This window comes from Phyllostomus hastatus, unplaced genomic scaffold, assembly GCF_019186645.2.
Source record: "Phyllostomus hastatus isolate PE091 unplaced genomic scaffold, TTU_PhHast_1.1 phas_contig_40, whole genome shotgun sequence".
Taxonomy (NCBI): domain Eukaryota; kingdom Metazoa; phylum Chordata; class Mammalia; order Chiroptera; family Phyllostomidae; genus Phyllostomus; species Phyllostomus hastatus.
This window is the reverse complement of record NW_025333872.1, coordinates 17,525,388-17,552,624: the sequence shown is the minus strand read 5'-3', so window position 1 is coordinate 17,552,624 and position 27,237 is coordinate 17,525,388. Positions and strand designations below refer to the sequence as shown.

At 36.4% G+C, this 27,237-nt stretch overlaps 1 protein-coding gene across 10 annotated transcripts in view; it reads left to right on the top strand.

Moving 5' to 3' along the window:
• HMGCLL1 (3-hydroxymethyl-3-methylglutaryl-CoA lyase like 1) overlaps positions 1–27,237 on the top strand; it is a 169,576-nt gene that overhangs the window by 33,087 nt on the left and 109,252 nt on the right. For 4 of the 10 annotated variants that reach the window (XM_045843357.1, XM_045843355.1, XM_045843360.1 and 1 more), the window contains exons 1-3: positions 4,082–4,207; positions 9,905–9,985; positions 10,223–10,330. The exons of 1 other annotated variant lie outside the window; for it this stretch is intronic. In XM_045843357.1, coding sequence (XP_045699313.1) covers positions 4,085–4,207; positions 9,905–9,985; positions 10,223–10,330 — 312 coding nt within the window. In that variant the 5' untranslated portion in view covers positions 4,082–4,084. Of the gene's footprint in view, positions 1–4,081; positions 4,208–5,303; positions 5,356–7,243; positions 7,297–8,996; positions 9,034–9,904; positions 9,986–10,222; positions 10,331–24,175; positions 24,264–27,237 lie in introns of those variants that run through there. 5 more of the 10 variants (XM_045843365.1, XM_045843364.1, XM_045843366.1 and 2 more) reach the window with 5 other exon arrangements.

The window sequence follows — 27,237 nt, the reverse complement described above, 5'->3', positions numbered from 1 at the left end:
TTTTGTTCATGATAATAACAACTCAAATTTAAATAAGTATTTAGAGCAATGAATTGTGGCTTTTTAGCTAAAACAGGAAGGCGAGCCTCCTCAGCAATGGCACGGCTACAGCACCGTGGGAGTGTGTACTCTAAAACTCTGACAAAATTATGAATTCAACCGTTTTCTTAAACTTTGTGGCTGTAAGGTCATGCTTCTTGTATAAAAGCTTAATATAGTTAGTTGGATTTTTCTATTTTTAAATCACTGTTTTCGGAAATTTATTCTAAAAAATATTTTCCTGATGAAACTTGGTACATTAAATGACAGATCACATTTTACCCTGGGAGATTCAGCTCTTCCAAGTATGGATATATTTTTTTCCATCAATTTGACTGCTTCTGTATTTGTAGAAGGCAAATCAATCTTGGTGGTTTCAAAAATATTATTAGTGAAGACATTGAGGAAAAAGAAAACTTTCCATACTTAAAATATTTCAAGTCAAATTTTTCTTTTGATTTTTTAATTAACACTGATGCAGGATCTCATGCTCTATGAATGCAGAGAAATTTTTCTTTTTTAAGTTCTTTTGCATTTATTTTAATGCTTTTATTGGATAGTTTATTGGTTTTTTGCACTAAAAATTACTATTCTTGATTTCTTCTACTTAGTTGTCCTTCATCTCACTTTTGTTTCTATTATTTTGTTACCATCTATGTTTCATAAACTGTTCACATAATCTATTTTAACATTTCTATTTTCAGTCCTCATATACTATTTTATTTACAATACAGTTACACCTGGGTATGAAAACACTAATTAATGGATGACTATTAAATACATATGTATGCATTTATTCTTGAGGATACTTTTAGAAATGAAATTTATGTGGTACAGATGTTAAGGGCCTCATTTTTTTCTAATAACTTTAGATTTTATATTGTTCATCATTCTATTCCATTTCATTTATTACAGTGGATTCCCTAATATAATATTTTTATGCTTGTTTGTAACTCTTCCTTATTTATCTAAGTGTTCATAAAATTTACATATTCCCAGAAGGAATTAATATTTAATTATGCTGTATATTTGCACTGATATCCAGCACTAATTTTTCCATCAAATACCAAGAACCAGCATTAGTGTTCATATATATACAGAGAGGCCTGTTCACATTTTTAGAGCTTGTTTTTAATCTCTGTTAAAGCTTTTCCCAAATGCAGTTGGGCACAAAGTACTGCACGCATTTTACTTTTCTTTCGGCTGGCCAGAAATTGTTGAAAAGTAAGTGCTTGCCTCTCTTTACCTTTTGATTTAGTAAATTAACATGTATTGTTCATAGAGCTTAAGATGACTTAATAATACATTAACATTTTCTTTTTACTTGGTTGTAAATAAATTCTTAAACTGCCAGAGCTTCCCTGTGAATCAACCTTGGGACATGAATATTCTGAAAGAAAGTTTTCAAATATCAGCTTTGTTGGTTCAGCCCTTCATCCCCAAAGGCACCCAGGGAGAGGACTGTCTTTAGGTGGCTCCCAAGGACCAAGGTTCCTGTGGCTGTCTACTTCATTAGTGGTAATGCTTTATGTGTTTTTGCCTGTGTTGGTTAAAAGAGAAATTAATATCTAAGAAATAACAAATACAGAATGTGGAGAGTTTAACATTACCACAAAAATGTGCCATGTGCATATTTCAGAGGAGATGACAAAATTAGATTCTTTTGGAAAAGCTGACATCCAGTGCCCCCTTAAAAAGTCCAATTTAATTTCAAAGAAAATCACACCATTTCCTGATTCAAACTTCATCTGTGTTGTGGGAGCATTTGATTTGGCTATTGATAGCAGTTCTCCATGGGGATACTGGCTATGAAACAGGATATTTCAATATCCATACAGACTATTTACATATAAAATTACTCCTCAAGAAATTGAATGAAACATGTAACAGTCTGTCCAGAAATTTCCACTGTGGATAGTGTAATTTTCCTAGGGACAAAAGCAGTTCTTGTCGATTGAATAATAATGACTCCTATCTGTCACCATCAGGAAGGGCTGATTGTATGTATGGAAGCCAACCATTACACCCACTGCAAAAGTATTCGTGTGTATGTGCACATGTTATATAATATATAATATACCATGCATTACATAAACATGTAGATTTCAGAGAATCCCCATCAAATACACCTTCCATTTATTTTTATGTAAGATCGAAAAATGTGAGTAAAGGAGTTCATTTGTGTTCTACATGAAAGAATGGTTCATTATTATTTTTCAACCAAAGCTCCATATTTAGTGATGTGTTTAATCTCATTGTAAAGGAAACTAGAATAGGAGCCTGGGAATTTAGTTGGGTAACCTTAGAAAGCTCTCTTGCAGCTCTGCCTACCGCACAGGGTGGCTTCACAGATGAAATGTAGATTGAAAAGTGTTTGGAATAATAAAGCAACATGTAAATGCAAGGTAGTATTGCTTTTGTCATTTCTCTATGAAAGTGAACCATTAGAAATCTGATTCCAAATATGAGCATACACTCAGTCATATAACATGGCTTTTTGAAACCCTCATTCTCTACAATACATCTTTTGTTTTTCACCGGTATCATACATGCCCCACATTAAACAGGATGTACTGAATTCAGTAACACAGGGCTTTTAATTCTATAAAAGTTTAGACTGTAACCTGTTTAAGGATGATGTTACTAGCTTCTGCAGACAATGTTTCTGAACTCAACTCCTAGAAACGTACAAGTCATTTAAAAATTCTCATATATTCAGAGTAAAAGAAACATAAGCTTGTGTGGGCAGGGTTTTTGTTTAGTTTATTTCCATATATTTAGTAACTATAATAATGGTGGCTAATGTGTGATGGCTAAATGAAAGGTCAATGTTACTTTTATAAATTTTAGATGTGAATTTTTTCACTCTTTTATTCATTAATTTAACAAACAGTGACTGCATGTGTCCATTCTGGTGATGGACAGAGTGATGGACAGTGATGGTATGTGTCCATTCTGATAATTCTTAAGGTTCATAATGAAAAATAGGGTACAGGCAGGCAAATAAATAATTATGGATATATTTTAAAATAGTTCTCTACAAAGTGTTAAGGTATCATATTAATTAAAGTACTTAATTCTGTCTGGGGAGGTCAAAAATGTTTTTCATGAGTAGTCGTTAAATTGAATCTTAGGTAATGAATAAGTTTTGGTTGAGGACTATAATTGAATATTAATTGAGTAATAATAGTGTTGAGAAACAAGTGTTCATGGATCTCTCATATTTCTGCATGTCTTATTAGTAAGGCACTGATTATCTTTCTTTGGAAACACCTTTTCAAGGCATTTTTCTAGCCACCAGCCTTGAAAGATAGAGATAGTGCCCCCTTCTGGAGGAAAGGGCAGTTGTGCTTACTGGCCATTATGAAGTATTCAGGTCCCCCAAGCACAGGTCCTGTAATGCTCAAGGAACAGGGGCAAGAAAATGTTGATGCTGTGGCTACTGCTGTTAAGGTGAGTAATAGCCTTTTTATCTCTGAGTCAGGAGTCACATATCTTCTGCCAGCATCCGCAAAACTGTGACAGGGTTACTTAGCATATAGAATAAAATCTCAGACTTTTACAGGTTTTGAGTTTTGTTGATGCAGATGAAGCTAAGGAAGACATGACTTTATGAAAGAGGAAGAATGAGAAATTTTTCGGGTGCGTGAAAGGGATTTGAGGAAAGTCCATCAGAATTAGTAACAAACATGTTGACCAAATCTTATAGTCAGTGGAGCAATAAATGCTCCTCTACTTTATTGCCTGTTAATGATGAGGAATTGGGACAATGGATGCAGTCTAGTTTCTGGGAAATAGGTTCAAAGCCCCTGTGGTACCCTAGTCACACTAACTCTTCTCAGGGTAGGGGAACCTCCTTGGCAATCTGGCAGTCAGCTTTGTGTCCACCCATTTTAACAACAAGTACAAAGATGACTCCTGTGTGGCTTGAAGAGTCTTCTCTCTTTCCGTCAACAGTTATTGGGAATGTAGAAGGAAGAAACATGGCCAAAGTTATGGGAAGAGCCAGATGAATGAATCATAAGAACTTCGGCTGGGTTGAGAGATGAAGGAGTGGGGTATGCAACTCTCACTCAGGAGGAATAGCAGTAACTGGACTTCCGACTGCTTACCTTGTCCTGTGGTCTGTCATGTCAAACTTAGATACCATTGGAGATGGCAGCTTAAGGTCTGTAAGGCGTTTTGTTTGTTTGTTTGTTTGTTTGTTTGCTCTGAGTCTTGTCTGCCATACAGGAGGAGCTTTGGCCCTCTTAGGGAGCCTTTACTGGGGTAGGCTAGCTCCTGTCAGCCACTGTAGATGAGTCATGGATTGATATGCGGGTCCTGTTGACCCAGGTTGTATTTATAATCCTGGAAGGCAACCCACTGGCAAATGAGAAAGGACCCAAAGAATTGTATATAAATTTTATAGTTAGCGTTATTATCTTGCAAAATTCTCTTAGCCATTATAGTTTAACTGGATGAAGATGCAAGTGTTGTTCTCATGATAATGAAGCATGTGCAAGTTAAGTCCCTGTCAGCCAGATGGAACAAACCCCATTATCCCAGTGGAAAACAGTGCAGCTACAGATGCTAAGTCCAGGGGTTCCCAAGGTTAAAATAAATGGTGTCATTAATGATGATTATGATGTTCAGTATAGGACTTTCTGTGGAACTGAAATGTTGCCAGTCCATTTGATTAAGCTGGTGAGCAGCTGCTGTGCCACCTGAAGTTGAAAATAAATGTGCCTTGCTCACTGATGTGCAGCTGATTTCTCCCTCCGTGTCCCCGATCCCCAGTCTTCCTCATTCAACTATTTTAAGAAAAGTGATTTTTGGTTCCTCAAGATCATGCATCTGAGTATGCTGCAGAACTCTGGGGAGATCAAGGACCCAGACTTCTATGGCTCCGCTGGGTAAAAGCATCGAAGTCGTCACCATACTCAGACCTGCAGGAGTCCTGATTCAATTGCTGGGGTTTGAGCTGTGTTCGCAGTGGGAAAGGAGAGCCAAAGTAGCCTTCTGGGTGGGGCCTTTGAGGTCAATTCAGTATACTGTTTTTGCTTCCACAACTGAGTATGTAGTAAAATTTGATGTGTGATGTGATTATAATTCTGTGTCTCACAAGTGCTAGAGGGAATCATCTTAATTAGGTAGAGCTACATGTGTGAAGTGAACATACCTTTGGTGGTCCCCAAATCCTTCTGACTGCTTTCAGCTACAAGTCTCTGTGACTGCAGATTTTGCAAACTGGAGCTTCTGACAAAGTCAGGCAGCTTCCATCTGGAAGGGCTGCTTGAGGATGTGGACCCCCTGCTGCCCCGATACAGCCACCAGGTATCTTTTGAAAATCAGCTGTTAGCTTGCTTTTTAGCTCTTACTGAAACTGGACACCTGACTCACGGGGACCTTGTTATTCTCTGGTCTTTATTTCCATTGGGAAAGGGGGAATCAGTTTGGACTCAGTGATTAACAAGGTAAGACGATTTCAACAGGCCTCACTAATCAAATGGAAGTTTATACTCAAGAAAGTGGTCAGCCTGTCCCCAGTGCCATCTCAGCTTTACACACAAAAAGTAGCAGTTGCCCTCTCCTGGCCACTCCGATGGCAGAAACAAAGGTACTGGCTCAATGGGACCCCTCTGTTCACAGTGCTTTCCGTAATGCTTGGGCCTGGTTGGATGATGTTTGGGTTACACTGAAACCTGATAATGTCTACCGGGCTGCTGCGGTTGTACAACCTCTGCAACAGCTGTGCAGAACTGACAATGAATGTGATCACTCTACTCAGCAGAACTCCAGGCCATCCCCACATTGTGACTGACTCTTGGGTTGTAGTCAGTGGTCTATGTATCTGCCATTTGGAAAACTACAGACTGACAGATTAAAGACACTTGTGGGGGAGGGACTATGAATTGTAGCAAAACTGCTGATCAAATCATCTGAGGCCCATACTCTGATGAGGCCCCCTGGAGTCAAACTGCTGAATAAATCTCCGTCACCTGATGACCACCATTGCTGCTTTGGAAACTATAGTACTGATTGTGGCAATATAGCCAGTATTCGAAAATAGGCATAACGTAAGCCTAAGTATTCAGCTGTTTGGGTCCAGGACCATTGGGAGAAGGGAGCAAGGATGAAGTCTGTACTGAAGGTTGGCCTTATCTTGCTAGGCGGAGCTCTATTGAGCATAGCCATAATAAAATGTTTTATGAGATAAAATTGAACAGATTTGGTCCTAACCTTTGGTTCATTAGAGTAATCAGAGGGGCCAACACAGTGATTTGCTATCAGAAAAATTTGCCACACACAGAGATGGTGTAAAAATGAGTAGCAGGTATTATTGGAAAATAATTCTCCGTGGCTGTCATAGATTTCTGTATGTATGGCAATAGAGGCTTGATTGCCTTTCTTCCAGACTTTCTTTTCAAGGATTTTTGTATGAGGAACAACTCTGAGTGACAGAAACATCCTTTTGGAACAAGGAGTAAGCATGCTTACAGCCTTGGCTAATAGAGATAGTGCCTGCCTTTGAATCAAAAGGCAAGGATGTTCATGGTCAAGTGTAATATACATAATCTCTACCTCTGTTGCCAGGGGAAGAGATGCTTACTGTACATCACTTAAGGCTCAGGTTCTCTGTGGTGGGGTTCCTTTCCTGCAGTGTGGCCGATTGCCTGTGCGAGCACCATATGCTCCACTTTGCTTCTCTCTGTGAGAGTTGGGATTTGAGGAATCACCACAAGTAGTGATCCAATAACTACTACTATTTGTTGTGCGTAGTAAGTTTTTTCTCTTTGACCCAGGAGTCTGTGCCTTCTGCCAGCATTCATGGCAAGCTCACTTGTTAGTGTGCATGTAGAGTGAAACTGCAGAAACTTCACTCTTCACAGTTAGAAGCTATCAAAGATACACCTGTAATCTTAGTAGTCTGAAATAGTGGATATTTATTTTTGTCCATACAAAGTACAAAATAATTTCTAATTCTTGGCATAAAATTCTTATTTAAGCAGTGATTCAGGGATGTAGGCTCGTTCAATTTTTTTTTGTCTTTTATTAGCTTCCAAATTTGCTGCACTCACTTGCATCATGCTAGCCAGAGGGAAAAGAATGTGGAGGAATGTGCATGGGATATTTTCAGGACCAGCCTTAAAAGTGGTGCATGTCATTCACCTTCATTTTCATTGACTGGAGCTTGTTCAAACATTACTGTTGGGAGAGACACGGTCCAGCCCTTTTCTACAAATAGATGGCATTTCCAACCAACAGATACGAAAAGTGAGCGAGACGGGTCTTTACCATTGTTAAAATCAGAGGCTGCATGAAATAGAGTGTGGTAGAAGGTAAAAGTCTAGTTATGATTCATCTTTTACCTTAGGTTGGTCTCTCTGAAGGAGACTGGAAAATGCCAAAGGATTTTGATCTTGAAATAACAAGATTAAGGTAGAATACTTATGAAGCTATAGCAACAGGTTGGGTGAGAAAAAAGTGACAATTTTAATGAAGCCAGTGACAGAAGAGACTCACTAATACAATAACAAGTCATTATTGAGCATACTCTAAGGGTCATGCATTGTTATGGGTGCTGGCTATTTGCCAAATTAAAATCAGTAACAAATGTACCAAGGAGACACCAGTGGTAGGAGAGAGAAGTTAAAGAATGGCATGTGCTGGGAGAATGTCTGTCGACAGGCATGAGGTGGGGGAAAATGAGACCAGTTTTGAAACACTGAATTCTCTATGCCTGTACAGCACTCAGGGGGACCTGCCCAGCAGGCGTTATTTATGTGTAGCTGCAGCTCCTTAGGAAGGTCGATACAGAGTTGGCAATGCGTGGGAGGAGACAAAAGATCATGAAGAGAGGGCTCACACATATTCAGCAAGTGTGTGTTAATTGACTTTTGTGTTATTTTTTTACTTGCTGTTAGAAAGGGGAACTTATTACTTTTGAATTATGGAACACATTCAGACTTTCTTATGATTCTCAGGTGTTCCGGTAGAGTTCGTTTGTAATGCCTGAAAAGATATAATAGTAGTGTTAGATTTAAGGAGGAATCTAAAAAATGTTAAGTGAACATATATTCTGCTTTGACTGAAATGACAATAATCTGTCTATAATTTCTTCAGATTGTGTTTTACTCCTGCTGGCTACAATGGTGATGCACAGGAAGGTTTCAAGTTCTTTAACTGTATGCATCATATTGATATTGGCTTAAAAAACATATTTTCCTTTTCTTGTTGGTTAAGCTCAGCTGTTTTATAAAGAAATATTCTTCATCCATATATGCTCCAAGCTAATTGCTGTTGCAAATGCAGTTTCAGGATATGATCAGTGATAATGAGACCACTTGGCTTAAGATTGCCTAGTTTCATTTCTGTTTTTTCATTTTTGTAGTCTTAGGACTATAGGTAATAAGAAATAGGAGTGAGCTTCTGTTTATTTGCACAACTTTCCCCTGCCACACCTGTCCTCCATTGCCTGGTTGAAATTATGGCCACTCTGTAAAGGAGGCACGGTCTCATGGCTGCCCTCAAAGGGAGCCTAGCACTCCACATGGCTGTGCTTCCCTTCAGCCCTCCACCCTCCCAGGGAAACTGCATGCATAGCAGCCTGCTCAGAAGATGCAGAAATGAAGATGCTGTTTTCTTCTTGGTTAATTTTTGCTTACTGAATTGCCCAATTTCATGGACATTGTGGAGGGTTGTATGTAAACATTGTAACAGGAACCATCTGGGTTCTTCCACTGAGTGAGTTAGAACAGGATGCTAGTAAAACAAAATAACCACTTTGGACTCTAAAAGAGCCAGTGAGCATTTTTCTGTGTCATAGAAACAAACCGAGTCCTGCATTCCAAATGGCCACTGTGTGCGCTTGTTACAAAGTCAGGGTGAAGCACTATAAATTGGTCAACCTACATTTATCACCCCTGATGAAAGGCAAGACACAGACTTTTGGAGTGCCAGTCCTGTTGATCTGGGTTGGTTCTCTCAGCTATCCATTTGAAGAATTTGATAGTGAGTTACCCAGATTCTGCTTCTCTCAGAGATACCAGGAGATTGTGTTTGTAGAGTCTGAAAAGATGGGGCGTACTTCTAATTTTAACTGCAATATTAACTTTAGAAAGGCTCTTTCTGCTTTTCCTATTTTAAATTAGTGTCCTTTTAAATACGGTACATCCATACAACTTATAATAGCTTAGGGACACCGGTTCCCTAGTCCAGACCCTCTTTCCATTGCAGATTGGGCACAAAGGTAGAACAGGGTATAAAATTGGGCTGGAGCTTGGCTCTTTCCAGTGGGATATCGAGACTTAGGTCCTGCTGGGATGGGTGGGGTTCCGTCATTCTGGAAGCTGTGTTTAGGTGCTGGTTGTGCTGTGTGATGCAGGGAAGAAATAAAGAGGACACCATTATTTCCAGTATCTGCTTTCACAGCACAAGCCAGAAAACGAAATCCACATTCCTCAAGTACGGTCTATAGAGGGCAGCATCTTGTGCAATTCTGCTTGCTGATTCCTTAATACAAAGATCTAATTTTTAATGAACTCTAACAAAGGTTAGTTTATTGTTACATGTAGAATTGTGGGACAGATTTGCTGTTTAGATCCTGAGTAAATCAGTACTTCCAGTTGTATCTTAGAAATTAATCTTTGAATTTTATAATTATAATTGTATTGATTATCACTAAGTTTTAAGAAAAAAATAACCTCTTGTTGCCATAACGTAAACTCGGTATTTGGATTATAGTATTATATTGATTTCTTACCTTTTTACCTTTATGTGGTAAGAAATTAATGTATAAATTGTAATGACTTGACGTTTCAGATCAGTAAGTTTGATGATCTAATGGTTATCTGTTGTTCTTGCCTTGTATTTCCCGCTACAGGAGTCATCCCAGTTACCTGGACTTCCTGAGTATGTAAAAGTAGTAGAAGTTGGACCTAGGGATGGGTTGCAGAATGAAAAGGTAGCTTGATATTAATTTTGCACAGCTTATTTTAAATGCTAAATTAAATGTTAATATTTACTAAGGTTTTAAAGACTTACATGGATTTCACATGCTACACTATTATTTGTTCTCAATTGTTAGTTGAATTTATAAATCTTAACTAGGATTTGCTTTTAGTTAAGAAGTCATTTTCTGTTTATGCTTTGATAGATCCTCTACAAATTAGTTATAAGATAACTTTTAATGTTTTCATAGGTTATAGTTCCTACAGATATAAAAATTGAATTTATCAACCAACTTTCCCAAACCGGCTTGTCTGTAATAGAAGTGACCAGCTTTGTGTCTTCCAGATGGGTACCACAGGTATGTATATACATGATTCCTTATCTGGATCCTTAATCCAGCTTTGCGAAGGTTTAGAAAACAGTGTGATTTACATTGAGATATAATTACTAATTTGCTGTGTTCTTACAAAATTTTAGCCCATGCACTGAGGTAAGATTAAAGAAAAAACCCTTTGATGAAATATATCAAATAAGTCCTTAAAAGTTACTGAGAATTCCATCTTAATCCTACCTGAGTATTTGGTCCCATAATGAGCAGAGGATACGGCTCATTCCTGACATCTTTCACCTTCACTAAGTTGAAGGTTCCTCTGAGATTCTGCCTTTAGTATTTTCTTTGCCTGTGTTCTTTTTGCCTATTCTTCCAACATGAATAGTCACTTTTAAAAGGATGGAAAATCTGTGTTTCTAGTCCTCCCCTCTCTGATAAGCTTTAGCTAGATGTTTGGTGAGCACCTCAAATCAGTGGGTTCAAAATCAAACTCATTATTGTCTGTCCTACCTTTTGCTAATAGCTCGACCTTTCCATTTGGAATCTTGGACTTGAATGCTCAGTGGGTTGTCTGTTATATCTAGTCAGTTACTGACTCATAAAACTTCTAATTCCTCATATAGCATAGACCTATCTCTTCTTTTTAATCTCATTGATACAGTAGTAATCCATACCATTATTGACTAATTATTGTGATTTTCCCTTAAATGATATCCATAAGCACTGTATTGTCCCTTAAATGATATCCATAAGCACTGGTTCTCTTTTTCTTTTCCTTCTATATTTTTCCATTGATTCTAAAATAATCTCCCATAAGTATCACCTTCTCAAACTCATAAGTTCCTTAGAGGTTCCCTTCTCACCATTGCAAAGTCTGGGAACTTCAGCCTGGTATTCAAGGCTTTCTATATTTAGTACTTTTTTCCTTTCCAGTCTTAACTCCATTTTCCTATGTCATTTTGCTGAATCCCTGTCAAGCCAAATTGCTTTTTTTTTTATTTACATGTCCTGCCTATTTAGCTCTATAGCACTTTATCAATAACTTGCCTATGTACATCTCAGTTTCTGCATTGCTCTGAAGCTATAACATGATGAAGTGAAATGGCTTAGACCATTAACGCCTGTTAATTGGAAGGTACTAGAAGCAAAAGAAACTGAAATATGATTAATAGTATTAGTAATATGCCACATTCCACAATTTTCAAATATGCATTACTTTTATTCATCCTCAGTAAACCATAATTTTTCTTTATCTCAGTTGTCACTGTTCATAATAATATTTTTATAAATATTTTCAACAATTTGCTTTCTGAATGATAAGCCTTATAGAGGTAGTGACCATGTCTCACGTTATGTATTCCCAGCGCCTGGTGCCTAGTAAATTATTGTGAAATGAATAAGTCAATCAGCATGAAAAAAAACATTACTTTCAATTCTTTGGTTTGGACAAGTGACTTTTACTTTTGGTCACCTGTTTGGCCCTGTGTAACGAAGGTCACATATATTTTCCTTAGGAAGGCACAAATAGCTTGATAGGACTGTACATATTTCCTTTATATGTTCATTTGGTAAAATGCTAGCTATTAGTATTTCACTTACCGTTATTAACTGAAAGAGAATCTTTTTTATCTTTAAGTATTCATGAAATTGCTTCTGCATTTGATTCCATCAGTACTTGTTTCACATACTTGGTTGTTGTTGCAGAGATGCTGGATGGTCTGGTACAACTTCACAGGAAGGGCTGAGAGAGAGAGCAGTGTATGGGAATATTAATTGATGAGGAATGATGAGGATGTTATACTTTAGACATTATATTATATAGGCCTCTCCAAGATACTTTTATTTCCTGAGAGTTTTATAAAACTGCCTACAAAGTATTCTTCTTTACTACTATGCTTATGGTCGCATTTATATTTCAGTTTATTGAGATTGACCCAGGACACACCCAGTGACATTTAGAAGGAAAAGGAAAGAATGCCTTCTACAGGGCCAGACTTATTACAAAACTAGTTAAGATGGAAGATGGACAAAACAAAAGGGAAGTCAGTCCTTTTGTGAGCAGTATTCGGAAAATGCCTTGTGGCCTCAAATTAAGAAGATATATATGTGATGGGATCATAAAATACTATGATTTATTCTGGGCTTGGCCCTGAGGTGAACTTGAGACTGAACCTTTTGAGATTTAATGAACTCTTCCTAGACACAAGGTATCATGGAATAAATGACTGAATTCCCCACATAGCTCTTGAGGACAGCTGAGGTGAGGTACAAGCACCTCTGGTACTGTGTTCCTGTCTGTACTTCACCTGGAGCTTCAGGAAGTGACTAAACTGTTTTGAACCTTGGGTGTCCAGCAGGGAAGCCTGCAGTGTGGGAAGGTCAAGGCAGAGAGGCATGTGACTAGGCCCCTCTGTGTGACTGTCCAGAGTCCAGAGCCCCCGAGGCCCGACCGCTGTTCAGGAAGGGAGGAATGACTGATGGATGGACTGAGTGACTTAGCCCAGGCTCTACAGAAGTTAACTGCCTTTTCTTTGATAAACAGCCTTTTTCTTGAAGATTAAAATATGTATTTAGTTTAAATAGTTGATTGGGCCCAATCTCAATAATTAAAGATACTAATCTTTCAAATACTAACGAATATGTTCTATACTTCACTTTTAATACTCATTTGGTTACATGCATTATAACCCCCCCCAAAAAGCATTTTAAATAAATCACTTTTTATAAAAGAACAGTGTGCCTGAATCAAAGACAATGATATTTATATTCTCAAATTATACCAGTCATTTACTATTGGGTTTGCCAAAAAGTCTGTTACATTTTTCCTGTATGCTGGCTCCAGTAGCTTAGTTGTCTTTAACTTCATTCAAAACAATTTTGTTAGATTGTATTATGACAGCTCTATAGGAGCGTGCATTTAAAAAAAAATTAAAATTGGTGAGTCTTTTTTCAGTCATTTTAATATTAAATATGGAAGAAAATAGGCAACATTTTTGGTATGTTATGCTTTATTATTTCAAGAAAGATAAAAATGCAACTGAAACCAAAGAAGAGATTTGTGCAGTGTATGGAGAAGGTGCTGTGACTGATAGAATGTTCAAAAGTGGTTTGTGAAGTTTCTTGGTACTATTGACATTTTGGCCAAAAAATTGTTTGTTGTGGGGTTGTCTTGTGCATTGGAAGATGTTTTTTCAGCACCCTGGCCTCTACCCACTAGAAGCGAATAGTGAGAAATAGCCGGCATACTCAAAACCTCCAAATCAATAAAGCTAGAGAAAATCAAAGATGTGTCTTTTATTTTACAGAAAAAAAGCAACAGCCTTTTTGGCCAACCAAATACATATCAGTTGTTTGTCAAGGGCATTTTTAAGAATATTCAGTTTTTGTGATTTATTTTTCATAGTTGTGTTTATGTTTTAGAAATCACTGAGCTTGCCTGAGCAAAGCACTTTTTATTGTTGTATTGCCCATTATCTCATTGTGTAACTCTGCTGATTTCATTGGTTTTGTGTTAACAAAAAAGGCCTAAAGTCAGCAGAACCATTTCATGTTAATATCTCTTTTGAAATGTTATATCATTCTCTTCTAATTCTGAAGAAACTTTTATGACATCAGACTCAACTAAACTAAAATAATGTCTGAGATTTGTGACAGAACAATAAACAACAGCTTATTGTAATTGTCTGAAGTAGCTTCTGCTTCCAAAGAGTGAGTGTGGTCACCAATTAGTATTCTGTTAATTCTCTGCATCTTCTAATTCTTTCTATCAAACCTAGGTCATGAGAATAGCCTTCTAGTTTATGTTTATATTGTTGTTTGTTCACTTATTTCTTTTTTTAGTGTTTTATAGCTTTTTTTTTACAGTTTCCCTCCTGTTTTGTTTGGCAGTGGCTTTCTAACTAAATCAGCTACAGAAAAGTTCTGTTGTAGCAGGGTGCCATATAAAACAGGATCCCACACCTCTAATCTAAATGGCCAGAGATGATAAAATTCCCGCCATTAAAAAAAAGGTTCTTTACAACTTATCTAGAAAAAGGTTTTGTTAGAGTGACTTACAAGATCATTTACAATGAGTCCAGATAGCTCCCCACTTCAGTGGAACCATAACAGCAGAAAGAAAACATGGTTATAAAAATAGGTTTACTGCAACTTAGGAATGTGGCTCTTAGTAGTGAGCCATTTAAATCATTATAAATACAGTAATTTAAAAAGTGGACTAGAGTTTTACATGCATCCTTAATTTAGTTGTTTGGCTTTAAGCATTTTCATTCATGTGAATGATTAAAGTAAACATCACTTATTTGAACATGGGAATATATTAAATGTATACAGCACTGTATGTTTATATATGTCATAAGCAAAGTCTAAGTTATAAATATTTACTCCCTGTTTAATTAATTTTTAACTATTGGAATGGGCATGTCACAAACCTTGACATGTCATCATGCACTAGAAGTAGATTTTCTCTGTAAAAGTAAAAAATATACATAAAAGATTAATAATTATTTACAAATCAGTCTAATACTCAAAAATATGGCCCATGTACAATGTAAGCAAGAATGAATGTGTAAACTTTTTCCTACTCTTCTTTTATTGTGTGTTGCAATTAATTCTTTATTGGTCATGAAAACACGTTTACTGGATTGAAGTGTTTAAGATTCAGATTTACATTGATGAGATGCAGGAGGCTATAGCTTCTGCTACTGAATTTCCTCCTGGCTTCTATTCCTGGCTCTGCTGTTTTTGAGAGGGAAGGGTGTCTAGAGAAAAGGCAAGTAATGGGGTTAGTGGAGATGTTGATTTTGTGTGGGAGAGAGGAAGGGTAAAGAGGGAGGGATAGAGAGAATGAGAATGTGCCTGAGCAAACAGACACACAGAGCCCCAAAATTCGTTTGCTTATGAGGCTCAGTTAATTGGCAGGGTGGTTTTATCATCTGGGAAGTGTTCCAGTACAAGTCTCATTCATTATACCCGACATGAGTTGCCCTCTGCCATCTCCCCAAAGAGAATCCTGGTGAAATTTACCAAAACCGCAGTTCCCATTTTATAGAGTGATAGGATTCCTTTTACTCAGCTAAGTCAGGGAGAAGGAGAGTGGGCTGAAAGGGGAGCAAGACTTAATTTACACCCCCTTTGAAGGAGATTGATTCTGAATGCTCAGTTCTTGGTATAATACACTTTTCTACTACACATTAAGATTGACCATCATTTAATCTTTGTCATATTCAGTACCCTTCTGTGTTCCACATGTTATTTCCATAATAGTGTTATCTGTTTAATTATGGCAGTTAGCATTAGGAAACAGCGTTTCAAGTCACCCACACTAGTCATCGGTGAAGTCTCCATTTTTTTTTCTTTTTTCCTGAATGGGTAGTTATGGAGCACTCGCCAATGCTGCTTCCTTTCAAAAAGCTTATATTAAAGAGGTTTAAGGGTATATTCTTTTTAGCTGTAGTTTCTAAATATACTAGGTTTGTTTCATTGTTCAACTTATTTGAGCATGTTGAATTTCTTACATGTCACATAATAATTGCTGTGTTCACAATTTAGTCTCAGAGAAGAAATAAAGACACCAGGTTCTTTAGTCAATGGCCTCAGATGGTTACTGAAAATTAAATGGGAATAAAATTATTCTATGAAAGCTATATTCTTGTAGGAAAACTATTTTAGCTCCTCAGAAAATAGAAAATGAGCATACAATATTTTCCTCTTTATTCTGTTCCAAGGATTTAATGGAATGAACCACAGACTTTTTAGATTGTTTCTGTCTGTTTGTCTTTCATTGACTGTGTGGCTTGTGGAGAATATTCTAGCTGTATGTGTGTGCAGTGCACGTGCACATGCATGCTAGTTCAACATTAAAACTAGTTCATTTGATCATCTGCATTACAAATGATTCCAAAATTTAGTGGCTCAGTAACATTTGTTTGCGCTTATGGTTTCTGTGGATCAAGAACTGAGGGATGGCTCCGTTGGGTACCGCTGGCTAGACGTTTCTCAGAGATGGTGGTCAGAGCTGGAGAAGCAGAAGCTAGGAGGCCTGGGAACTTGAGAGCTGCCAGGCATCACTCTTATATTAGCTCATGTGTTCTCAGAGTCTCTTCATGTGATCTCTCTGGGCTATGTGTGGCCTTCCTCACAGCATTCCAGCTTTAAACAAAGTAAAAAAAGAGTGACTCAAAACTGCAAAGGTGAATCTTTTTTTTTAAAGATTTTATTTGTTTATTTTTAGAGGGGAAGGGAAGGAGATAGACAGAGAGAGAGAGAAACATCAATGTGCGGTTGCTGGGGGTTATGGCCTGCAACCCAGGTATGTACGCTGGCTGGGAATCGAACCTGGGATACTTTGGTTCCCAGTCCGCGCTCAAGCAAAGATGAATCTTACAAGAGGCAGGGGAAAGTGGTGTGCCTGTTATAAACAAGCCTTGTAAATTTTATGCAGCATTCTTTTAAAATTTATTAGTTGAGCCAATTACAAAGGCACCCAATTTCAAAGGGAGGGGACAAACACCACCTCTTGATTGGGAGTGGCATTTTAGAAGCACATGTGAGGGGAATATCATTGGAGTCATTTTTATAGTCAATGACACCTATGTTTTGTTTAAATGGTCTAATTCCAAGATTAGACCTCCAGAAATGAAAAGTAGCAATCAGATTTTTTGTTGCTGTTTGTTAGCATGAAACATCCTGTATTATTTTAAGTTTCTATATTAAAATGTTCTTCTAAATTTGCAAATTTTTCTTCTTTTACATGAAAATAATCACGTTTAATTAATCTAGTTATATGTTTTTTCGTACGGATAAAGAATAAATACAGTTAAGAGAAAAACAGATTCTGCATTCTGCAAACCCCTACTTCAAAAAGAAAGAAAGAAAATAAATAAATTTTATACATATATATATAAACACTGTCAGGGCTGCTAATTCTCATCTCATTCCTCCTTACTCCCTTTATAAAGTTGGTTTGCCTTAAATGGGATTCAGGTTGGTAGTTGAGGGAGAGGTGTGTTGCCTAAACAACTTGAGAGAAGAGAGGGAGAAAGCTGCATCCACAGCCGTATTCTGGACCGTGTCTTCTGCACCTCTGGTAAAGGCAGAAATGGGGTAGAAGCAGGTGAAACAACCATGGGCATTTGTTCTCATAACCATTTCTGCTCTGGAGTAAAGCAAGCCTTTCCCTGAATACCAATTTCTAAACATGTAGCCCAAATTAGGAAGTTGCAGGAGGAGAGAATCACCTCCCACTAACAAATGGGGATGGAAGAAAGAAGAAAAAGCCAGAAAGCAGAAGGTGACAGTCATACCTTGCAGTTTATCCTCCACACCTGGACCCCTGCCATCCACTCTGAAAACGATGAGCATCCACAGCAGCAGGATAGAATGTTATTTCTATATCCCCCTGAAGCTGTGCCTTCCAGGTCTAGACCAACTCAGCAGAGTCCCAGCTTCTGGACTAACACCTTTTCAGAGAGTCTATTGTAACCTATTTGGCATGGCTGACTTGTACACACGATTCGGTTCAATGTGTTAACTTGCTTAGGTAATGCCCTCTTACTTGGAAAGAATTAAGAGCAGGAAGGCTCTTTTTGCATCAGAGTAAATGTCAATGTACTCCAGAAATGAAAAGTAGCAATTAGAGTTTTGTTGCTTTTTTGTTAGCACTGCATTAGTTTAAGTTGCCCTGTTAAAATGTTCCTCTAAATTTGTAGTCAGATTTTCCCCCTTTTAAGTGAAAATAATCGCATGCGTTCTGAATAGTGTACCAGGCACTGTTTACAATGTGGTGATGTATTTGACTTATATAGTATACTAGTATTGGTTATATAATACTGAATATCACTTATTGTCGCTTTACAAATGGTGATAAAGTAAATTCCTGCATTCCTGTAATCAGTGGGTGGGGGTTTGCTGAACTGTTTGTTTTTAAGCAGTGATTAACCTGAATGCCTTATTTTTCAGTTGCTGTGTTGTTACTATAATCACTTATAGCAACCAAATTGCTGAAAGCAGTGATTTTCAACCTTTTTCATCTCATGGCACACATAAACTAATCACTAAAATTCTGTGGCACACCAGGAAATGTATTTTTTGCTGATCTGACAAAACAAATAGGTATCATTTTGATTCATTCATATGGAGTGGCTATTGGTTTGTTGCTGTTGTCATTTTTCATTCGACAGTCTAAGGGAAAAGAGGTCAGTGCCTCTGACTAAATAGTCAGGTATTGCATGTTTTAAAAATTCTTGAGGCACACCATTTGAAAATCACTTATCACTAGCCTAAAGTATATTCACAAAATTTTAAAGCACTTTTGTCTGTCGAAAAGAACATGGGAATATGATATTTTTTATTAGAATAATGGCAGTACTTTTTGTCTTTTTGAGCTTAAGGTTATACTTCACAATAAAATTGGAAAAAAAATGTGTTCCTCACATTGTACATATTACCCAGACTTCAACAACTACTTATTCTGTAGCTAAGATGTAGTTTCATTATAGTCTGCAAAGCAAAACAAAGAAAAGATTATAATTAAGAGCAATAATACCTGCAATTTTACTGGTTAGATTTAAAAGATTTTTCATGCTGAAGATATAATTCAACAATTTTTTGGCCCTTTTCCTCCATGAGGCCAAAATTCATTATTATACTCAGATTTGTTATGCACAGCATAATAAGTAGCTTTTCTAAGCACTTATTTGATCAACATTTTGATGAACAAATTGGGTTTTTTGGTTCTTAGATTTATAAGTGGAACTATAACAAAATATTAAAGTAAAAATACTTTACCTCATTTTTATGCAATTATATTGTTTATCATTGATCAAATTTTCTCTGAGTTTTCCCATGAAAGAAATAAACTTTTAAAGCCACTTTGATTATGTTAAAATTTCCTTTTTGGGTCTGATTAAAATTATCCTAAAATTTGGTCTTATAGAATTATTCATATGCACTGGCCTCTGAAAGCTGTGTACCTAATATAATTACATAAAAGCTGAATAGAGGTACATTTTGGGACAGAGTGACTTGAATATAACTTTTTAATGGTCTTTTCTGCTTCACTCTGATTAGTTTGTTGATAAACATTGTCAGTCTTATTTTAGTGTAAACTCATTCCATGGATAGGACTCCTGATAAGCCTCTTAAGTGCAGTTCCCTTTAGGAGAAGTGGAGTATGCTGATGGAGTAGACTTGAAGGAAATAAAAGTACTTCCAGTGCACTACAGTTGTGACTCTCTCACATGGAGAATCACAGTCATTAGTGAAAACTAGGTTTGAATAGAGTGAAGGTATTAAATGTAAACTGGTTTGCTCACCAGTTTGCAGTATTGTTCAAGGAGCACCTGTTCTCAAAAGCTTATGATCCTTGGACACTGAGCACTGACAATGAAAATATCATACCAAATACTTTTAAATGGATTGTGATTTTAAATGACATTTTTATGTTTTTAAAGAATTATGTGTTCTGATTAATTTTGAAAAATAAACATCAGTAATTTTTTTCTAATTTTTAGACATGCAAACATCAGTCTGAAATTGTCTGGTTCCATTGTTGGAAAACTCACTAGGAGTCATGTGAGTAAACAGAGAATTAGGTGAATCTGAGGCCACATTCACATTATATTTCAAAAATCACATTAAACGATAGTTAAGGTTTATATTTTGAAAGTTAGACCTGAATGAGACATAATATGTTAACATTTCACTTATTCTATATTTGATGAAATAAAAAGACTATGAATTTATATGAATTCACTTAGAGTTTACCTGTAAGTAGAAAGCACATTTTGAAAAGCATTTTATTTTGTTATACTTCAAAAATTTTATCCACATTCATTTTGCCTGCATATTCAATTTATAGAGTTAAAGGGTGAATTGGAATGATAATTTTCAGAATAATAGAATAATTTATAACATCTATGAATTTTATATATTTCTTGTTAATATATAAAAAATGTCATTTTATAAATGTATTGGACACGTTCAAATTTGTAATTGCAAAAGTTTATAGGTTATAGTTTTAACTGTTCTGCCCACATTCATATTTGTCTTTTAAAATACATAATTAAGAAGCCTTCAAAATATCAACCTGCTTGAAGCAAATTTATGTCAATAACTTTAGAACATAATACTACTTACTCCCAACCTCCTTGTGTTGCCCTAATGTGAGACCCATTAATAAATTGTAATATTATTCTTAGTCAAGGCTGATGATTTTATATTGAACTTAGCTAATTGTGTATAGTAAGAAATGCATTTCTAAGTGACCCCAAAATACTTATTTTCCTGAAGTCCTCCGTGTCGCATATTTCCTGTGCTTTCAGTGACATTATTAGATCTGTTGTTTAGATATAACGACATACCTATTTTTTATGGTGGAGCAATAGAAATCTGAAACCTGACTCTTACACATTGTGGGATTTGGCAAAGTTTTTTCATCTCTCTATACCTTGGATCATTCCATTTATTTATTCACACATCCCTTGCTTTTACTTTTACTTGTCTCTATTTTTAAAAAATGCATTGACTGTCTTTGGTTATATTTTGCTTGTTTGTTTTGTTGATTAGATTCCTGTTAAAGATGAGATCATATGGTATTTGTCTTTCACTACCTGGCTTATTTCGCTTAGCATAATGCTTTCCAGTTCCATGCATGCTGTTGCAAAAGGTAGGAGCTCCTTCTTTCTTTCTGCTACATAGAATTCCATTGTGTAAATGTACCATAGTTTTTTGAGCCATTCATTTACTGATGGGCACAGTTGAGAACAGGCTGACGGTGACCAGAGGGGAGAGGGGAAGGAATTTCAATGGAAGGAGGTAAGGGTTTGCAGGAACAAGTATAAAAGACACATGGACAATAACAAGTGGGGGTGGAAACGGGAGGGAGATAGGGAGGGCTGGGATGGTGGGCTGGGATGGGGGTAAAAGGCATAAAACTTTAATTGAACAATTAAAATAAACATTTTTAAAAATGCATTGAGTTCTTTTTTGACTCCAAAATTGAATACTGTATAGTTGCTAATAATAACCATAATACCATAATATCTACATAATAAGGCAATTGTAAAGTTAAAAGAGATAATGGAAATTAAATCACTAAACAATTAAAACTAAAAAAAAAACCTCATACAAAATGCTTTTTAAATGAAGTGGCTACAATGTAAATGATTTATAATAAAAATTAACCTAGTAACCAGAATACATTAAGCAGTTTATAATTGTTCACTCTGGCCAAACTTTCAAAGTCCTGCCTTCATATCTCGGTCTTTCATTGAAGATCAGGCATCAAGTTCTGCCTTCTTCACTATTTACCAAAATAGCCATCTCCAGATCCATATAATGGCCAAATTATATATTCTTGTGTTTTGATTATACAAGCTGTTGTAGCAATGGCATTGCTTGTCATGGTACTAAGACCTTTTTTGCCATGTCCCTTTCTTAGTGCCCATGTTTTCCTGGCACTAAGAAGATGGTCTTCCTCAAACAACCCAAGCTAGCCCTCCATTTCCATCAGTGCAGCTCTTCACTGTGAGCTGGGGTGGCTAGCAGCAGCGTGTGTAAATTTTGAAGGGAAACCCCATTTATAGTCATTCTACAATGAGTACAATTAGATGTAGTGTTTTAGTAATCACTTCTGCTTCCATGCATGGGAAATAACAATGTCAACAGTGTTATTATCAAACACAAAGGCATGATGTATGAGAGACAACACAGCTGAATGGAAACAAAATTATACTGGGAGCTTTGAGACTTCTTGCCCCTACTTCAGAGTGATGTTGGGAACATGATTGTTTTGACATGGGAAGACCAGGAGGGTCGCCACAAAAGGCACTGACCTGAACAAAGAATAACTATTGCATATTTGTTCTGTTTATCTTAGGGAACTGGGAAATGTTACTTTGGTTTCTCTGTCTAGAACAGCGGTCTCCTCATTTATAACTCATGGATCCATCGGGTAGATTGGATTTATTTTATAATTTATAAATGCATATTTGTAGATATGAATATATTATAATCAAAATGTCTGCATTCACAGTAAAAGAGTAGGCATCATATGCTACTTGCTTTGGTTGCTCTTGAAAAGCATCAGTAGAGGGCAGTACAAAAGTCCTTAGAACATAAAGGTAAGGTTGAATAAAGAAGTACTACAGGAAATTATACACCAGACCAAATTAGTTTTAAGGCTTCTGGACTTAAGAAGTTTTCTGAGTGTGGTGTCAGACCATTTTAGCAGTGGCAGCCAAGACAGGGTATTGGGTAGGAAAAAAACTCAATGTTCAATTTTCCAGAGATTTCCTGTGTTTATTATTGTAAGACTGTGATTTATTAAAACTGTCTTACTTCTTCAAGCAGACCAAGGTCTCCTCTGTGCTACTGAGGCTAAGATATATGGGATTTGTGCAAAGAGTCTGTGAATGAGACAGGGTTATAGTACCCAGGCTACAGTGGTATTCCTAGCTGGGTAGAGCATTTTCACTCTGGGTTGTCAGGAAGAGCTCTAGTCTCATTTTTTTTTCATTACTGCATTTATGAATGTATTACCTTTAAAAGGAGTTACTGCTCAAATTGAGTTTTGAGTTATAGGGTCTGAAACCACATTATTTACATTTTAAAGTAATCAATGGCATGTGTTAAAGACATTGCATGTTGTATATCCATCTTTCCTGCTGTATTCCTGCATGCAGAAGGTAATGCCATCAGTTATGTCTCATCTGGCCAGTGTAGACTGTAGGCACGTTCTGACATTTCTCTCTTATTTTGAAAATATATGAATGTTGTCCTGGGTGATGGTGGTGGTGGTGGTGGTGGGCAAAAAAAAAAAAAACAAAGAATCATTTGAAAATATTTTTTTTAATTATTCAGCAAAAAGTATTAGTGAGCAGGGGAAACTAAGGGCTACAAATCGTAAGTTTAAATCTATTTCTTGGAAAAAATTAAAATGGTTTATTAAGCATGAATTTATAAAAATAAGTATACCATTGATTCTTGAATAACATTAAAAATGCCAAACATCCAGGCAGTTGAAAATTCTCTTATAACTTTTGACTATGCAGAAATTTAACATCTTATAACCTACCGTTGAGCCGGAAACATTATAGATAACGTGGACAGTTGATTAATATGTTTTGGTACGTTTTATATACATAATGTACTATATTCTTATGATGAAGTAAGCTAGAGAAGAGGGTTATTAAGAAAATCATAAGAGAAACTATGTTTACAGTATTTATAAAAATAATCTGTATACAACTGGATGTGCACAGTTAAACCCTTATTGTTCACGGGGCAACTGTACTCAGAAACATTATGGATATGTCAAGAATAAGACATGTCAAACTGACCTTGCTTCTTTCTGGACAGTATTTTTGCAGTGATATGAAAAACAAATACTGTAGACATCATGAATCTGTATTTCTGAAAGATCCTTAATTATCTTGATGATATTGTTAAGAACAGGGTAGGACATTTCACCAAGACTGGCATTCTTCAAACTTTTATTTATTTTTTTTTACCCATAGATCTTTTTCACCATGGATAAAACTTTACTTAGAATATTTATATATGATTTGTAGTATACCATAAAATATTTGTATGGATCCCTCCCAAGGCCCTGGGAGGGAACCTAGCAATATGCTCACATGGACATGTTTTAGTCAAATTTACAAAAGTTAGGTATCTTGTTGTTTTTCATAAAGAGGCTCCAGCCCAAATTGCAACCATTTCAGACCCATAAAACCTGGATTCACTTCTTAATGAAAATAAAATGAAGCTTCCTTATGGAAGTAGACGTGGGGCCTTGAATGTACTGGTTGACTCCCTAAGCCAACCTTGGAGCTGAGACAGCCTTATAACTGAATCCATTTTGATTCCCAGTCTGGTTGGTGTCCAGCATTTCTTGAGTTTTGCTGACTACAGAGTCCTGTGTCCTGGAGCAGAACATAATCAGAACCTGCCCAAATGGGTAAGAAATCTGTAATTTTTTTTAAAAAAAAGTATTTGAAGTAGTTCTGATGAATGCAGGTTGGGAGATACTGGGTGAGATGAAAAAAAAAATGCACCCCCCCAAAAAAAAAGAAACTGTTCATCCTGTGTGTGGTATCTCAAGAAGCTGTTCTCTTGAAGTTGTGATGTATAAACTCTCCAGCAGTGAATAAGGTGAAGGTTGGAGGCTAGGTAGACAATACAGAGGGTATGTTTTTCAGGGAGGTATTAGAGAGTGTGCTTTACAGTCAGGTAGACTTGGGTCCCATCACAGCTCTCCCAGTCACTAACTGGGCATCTTCCTCACCCATAATATCTCTGCCTAGTTCTTATACAGGGACCACCCCTTTCATTGGATTGTTAAAAATGTTTAAAACAATAATGTACACAAAGAACTCAACACATCTGGACTTAGCATGTAAACAGGCATAACGTAAATGTTTTTTTCATCATCACTATCATTACTAACCATAAAATCTTAGATGATTAGTGGAGAGAAAGAATCATGATTCAAAATAGATGGTGTGCAAAATAAATTCAAACTAGAATAAAGGGCAGGGAGGAGAAACTTCAATTCAGCTCAACAATGATTTATTAAATTTCTGTTTTATGCAAATCTTCAAGGAGCTAATATTTTGTCAGGGAGAGAGACACAAAAATCATTATAAGTTATACAATGTTTGATAAGAACAGTGATAGAAGTAAGTAATTTTACTTCCTATCCAATGATTTGGAAATGCTGTTAAATTTAATTTGTTGCCTCTGTCAAGGTTCCTCATCATAAAACTTTTGAACGTAGGCAGTGATTTTCAGCCCTTTTCATCTCATGGCACACATAAACTATTCTCTAAAATTCGGCAGCACACCAAAAAAATGTGTCTTTTGCTGATCTGGCATAAAAAGGGAATAATTTTGATTCATTCACACTGGATGGCTATTGTGTTTGCAGTTGTCATTTTTTAATTTGATAATCTAAGGGAAAAGGGGTCAGTGCCTCTGACTAAATAGTCTAGTGCATGTTTAAAAAATTCTGTTGGCACACTGGTGTCCCATGGTGCACCAAGTGAAAATTGCTGAACTAAAGGACATGCAGTTTTCCAAGGAACAAGCATTAAGTATGGCTCAGTTTTCTTCCTCTTCAAGGATTGTGTGTTTAGGATGCAAGGTATGGTCTGGCTCCAGAGAACATTCAACTGTGAGAGTAGTGGGCCAGCACTAACGCCCCTTCACTCCAGATGAAGCAACTGCTGGTCTGGGCCTCTTTCTGGCTGAGATCCAGCAATCCCTAGGGGACTGTGGCCAACCTCCTGTAGGGAATGTCCACTATTTAATTTAGAGGACCCGCATTAGGAAAAAGAACGTATAATGTCAAACACAAATTTAGGTAGGAAAATTAATATTAATTTTAATGAGAAACAACTCATGAAGTGATAAAATTGAAAAATTAATTTTCAGTTATAGCTGATATGCAGTTTTATATTAGTTTCAGGTGTACAACATTGTATTTATATAACTTACTAAGTGATCACTGCAATATGTCTAGTATCCATCTGATACCATACAAACTTATTATAGTATTATTGACTATAATCCCTATGCTGTACTTTACATCTCCATGACTGTTTTTATAACTGGCAATTTGTACATCTTAATCCCTTCCCCCTTTTCACCCATTGCCCCCTACACCCCTTATATCTGGGAACTATCAAAACGTTCTCTGTATCTCTGTTTGTTTTGGTTTTGTTTTTTCTTTACTATTATTAGTTTGTAGATTCCACATATAAGTAAAATCATATTTCTCTGCTTGACTTATTTCACTTAGCATGATACCCCTAGGTCCAAACATGTTGTCACAAATAGTGAGATTTTATTCTTTTTTTATAGTGGGATAATATTTCATTATATATATATATAAATATATATATATATATATATCTCCATCCATTGGAACTACCTAGCAATTCCACTTCTGGATATTGATCTAAAAAAATCTAAAACACTAATTTTAAAAGTCATGTACACCCTTCTATTCATTACAACACTAATTTTAAAAGTCATGTGCACCCTTTTATTCATTACAGCACCCTTCTATTCATTAGAAATTGTGAATTTTTTAAAATTAAAAATACCGCAGATGAATTACTGTTAAGGAAAAGTACACTAATAATTCAATTAAATGTCTGAGGTCACTTCATAGTACCATCCTTGTTGTGGTAAGAAAACTTAACATGAAATCTACCCTCAACAAATTTTTAGTGTAGGGTGCTGCCAACAACAGGCAGAATGCTGTGCTGCAGATCTAGAACTTAATCACCTTGCATGACTGGAGCTGTGCCCGCTGAATAACAACTCACCTTCCCCTCTCCCTGCTCCTTTTCTCTCAACTACCATTCTCCTTTGCACTTTTGTGTGTTTGACTATTTTAAATACCTCTTGTAAGTGGAATCGTGCTGTATTTGTTGTTCATGACTGGTTTATTTCACTTAGCATAATGTCTTCAGGGCTCATCCACGTTGTTGTATATGGCAATATTTCCTTCTTTTTCAAGGCTGGATAATCTTTTATTGTATGTATATTCCACCTCTTTATCCAATCATCCATCCATGGACATTTAGGTTGTTTTCACATTTTGGACTTGTGAATAATGCTGCAGTGGACATGGGAATGCAGATACCGCTTTGAGATTCTGATCTTAGTTTTTATGGATATATACCCAGAAGTGGAATTCCTGGAACATGTGGTTCTATTTTTAACTTTTTGAGGAACCCCCATACTGTTTTCTATAATGGCTGTACCATTTTACATGCCTATCAACAGTGTACAAGAGTTCAGTTTTCTCTATGTCTTTGCCATTGCTTGTCTTTGTGCTTTTATAAATGCCATCCTAACAGTTGTGAGGTGATATCTCATTGTGGTTTTTACTAGCATTTTCCCGTGAGTAGTGATGTTGACCA